Genomic DNA, 2,718 nt, shown 5'->3' with positions numbered 1-2,718 from the left:
CATTATGGCTTGTAGATGGAAGAAAAGCAAAGCACCATCCTCTTTATTTATTACCCTGAATGCTAACCCTGTCTGCAGTCTTTTCGTCTCTACTGCACTTTCAGAGTTTTGCTGGAACCAAGTGCTAGGGGAAATCCCCTCAATTTTAATTATAGATCTTTTATTGCCAAGTGTTTACAGTATATTGATTGTACAATATAGATGTATGGGATATCTTTTAACCTAGGTAGATGGAGCTTCATACACAAGTCATCTGTATAAGGACAACAATACTGAACAGAAGAAATACACTAAGTGCAACAGGCAACACAAACTGACCAGGATATTTTATCACTTTAATGGTGTACTGGGTAGGTGAGGTGGCCAGGTCTGGGGTTTGGGGTGCGCGGGGCAGCTGTGTGATGCTGAGCCGAGACTGGGGACATGGACTGGGGCCTCCCAGGGCTGCGGTGGTCACCATGGTGCTCTGGTGCCCACAACAGAACTGGGATGAGTCGGCATGGGGACTGTCACCGGGGCTCTGTGTACAGTGCGCTTCAGGCCATCGGTGAGTGCGGCAGGCGGGGGGAAGGCTGGCCGAGGGCAGGGTCAGGGCACAAACGCCAGCCCCCAGGGTGGTTTCTAAGGCTGGGATGAGGGCGCAGCCACTCTGGGGAGGGCCTTGGGCTGGGCACAGAGGTGCCCCGGCGAGGGCAAGTGCCCAGAGGCTTTGGGGATGTGGCAGGCACCTGTGGCCCCAGGAGACGCTGCTGCCCCACAGGGGATGGGGCCTGGGAGAGCGCACTGTGGTGCCACCTGCCTTCTCAGCACCCCTGCCCGGGGCAAAGCCCAGCCCAGGGCTGCTCATGGGGAGAGCTTTGCAGGATGGTCCCCACGCCACCTCTGGCCAGGGCTCGCGGCCCTGTTGCACACCTGACAGCTGCGCACAGACACTTGCCTGGGGTGGCCTGCGGCCCTGTACGTGCAGCGCTCACAAACCCTGCCCTTGCTGCCTCCAAGCTCCATTGCCCCCTCTCCTACCTACCCTCGCGTCTCTCTGGCTCCTGTCCCTTCTCCCCCTGCCACCAGCTCCCTCGCACCCAGCCCTGCTGAGCCCCCTTCTCTCCCATCTCCTCCAGACCATGGCTATCGGTGTTATTCACCTCCTGTCAGTGCTGGGCCTCCTTCAGCTCGCTCTCAAGGTTGGGGACCAGCCCAACAAGGTCACCCAAGACCTCCTTCAAGAAAGAGAGAAGATGCTGAGGGAGGAGATGTCGTGGCTGCTGCAGGAGGTCGAAGAAGGAAGCGAGCTGGAGAGTGAGAAGAGCACACTGTTCGTGTTCCTCGCTGCGTGCCACCACTGGCAGTTCTGGGCACTTGCCGAAATCCTTCTCATCCTGTTTGGGATGTACTGGCTGCCCAGGCAGAGACAAGCTGACACCAATGGTGATTCTGACCCACGGAGCTCAACCAGTGTGGATGGGGATGTAGGAGAGGAAGAGGATGAAAATGTTGAGGATGAGTTGATGGAGGAACAGGAGGAGTGGGAAGTGCACTTCCACCACCAACATCTGCTTGTGGGTCTGCTCAGGGAGTCTTTGCTGCCAAAGCTTCTTGAGATGGAGAACATAATGGAAGAGATGGCAGGGACACATTCTGCATCAGCAAACTCCCTCCAGAGATCCCCTTTCATGAGCGAGCCGCAGGCAGAGATGGGGTTGCTTGCAACTCTCTTTGAGAACAACCTAGCAACATTTCATCCCTCATTTGCTCCAACGACCAACTCAATGGGTCTCCTTCAAGCTTCCACTGAGGAATACCTTCAAAAATTAGATACATAGATGTATAAGAATAGGCAAAATAGTTAAGATTGTTTGTAAGGAGATGTTTTCCATATCGATTAGACACCTGAATAGAAATAGATTTGTAGTTTATAAGGACAATCCTGCAGCTGGCTTTCAGGACTCCAAACCTGTGAATTGAAGCGTCTCACCTGATCCAGCTGAAGATGCTGTTCCCAGGAGTCCTGCAGCAGAGCCTCCCATTACCACCCGGACAGCAGCTGCCCACGTTGCTAGGGGAGTGGATCCCCTCTAGAACCATTAGTTTAAGTAAAAAGCTAATAAATTATATTGTTTGAACGCTGTCCCTGAGTGTCTTCTCCTGATTGTCTAGGAGAAACTTTGTTGGGGGACGCTAGCCTTTGGCTCCCTCTCTTCCCTGTAATAAAGAGATGATCTTTGGGCTTGGGTGTATGTTAGCAGTGGTTACATTTCTGAGTAGTCATTTGACAACAGCAGGATTTCTGCAGCCTGCTGTTAGGTGAGGTAAGTGCAAAGCACACCGCTGCCTCTTGCAGCCGCTGCTGCTCAGGAGTGCTGCTGCCCAGCTGCAGGGGCTCAGTGCAGTGCCTGGGGATCCGGGGTCTCTGCCCAGGCTGGGTGTGCTGGCTCTGGCTGGGATGTTAGCTGTCCCTGCAGCCGCCCATACAGTGCTGTGCTCTGCACTTGGAGCTAGAACAGCACTGGTATCACACCGGTGCTGTGCCTGCTGCTGAGCAGTGCTGGCACCGCATCAGGACTCCCTCCAACCCGCCCAGGGCCAGCAGGCTGAGGGTGGGCAAAAAGTGAGGAAGGAACATCACCAGGGCAGCTGACCTAACCCAACCAAGGGGGTATTCCGTGCCATGTGGTGTCACACTCAGCAATAAAAGGTGGAAAAAAGAAGAGGGGAGGGGTG

At 54.5% G+C, this 2,718-nt stretch overlaps 1 protein-coding gene across 1 annotated transcript; it reads left to right on the top strand.

Moving 5' to 3' along the window:
• Positions 1–330: 330 nt before the first annotated feature.
• On the top strand, positions 331–2,146 carry LOC136789748 (uncharacterized). Its single transcript, XM_066990566.1, has 2 exons — positions 331–547; positions 1,119–2,146. The coding sequence occupies exons 1-2, from the start codon at positions 500–502 to the stop codon at positions 1,818–1,820; spliced, it is 750 nt and encodes a 249-aa protein (XP_066846667.1). The 5' UTR covers positions 331–499; the 3' UTR covers positions 1,821–2,146.
• The last annotated feature ends 572 nt before the right edge of the window (positions 2,147–2,718 follow it).

Source organism: Anser cygnoides, chromosome 1 (assembly GCF_040182565.1).
Source record: "Anser cygnoides isolate HZ-2024a breed goose chromosome 1, Taihu_goose_T2T_genome, whole genome shotgun sequence".
NCBI lineage: Eukaryota > Metazoa > Chordata > Aves > Anseriformes > Anatidae > Anser > Anser cygnoides.
This window is presented reverse-complemented; position numbering and strand designations above follow the sequence as displayed.

Coding starts and splice junctions, on each gene's coding strand:
- LOC136789748 (XM_066990566.1), top strand. CDS start 500: ATGGGGACTGTCACCGGGGCTCTGTGTACAGTGCGCTTCAGGCCATCG. Junction 548..1,118: donor CAGTGCGCTTCAGGCCATCG/GTGAGTGCGGCA, acceptor CATCTCCTCCAG/ACCATGGCTATCGGTGTTAT.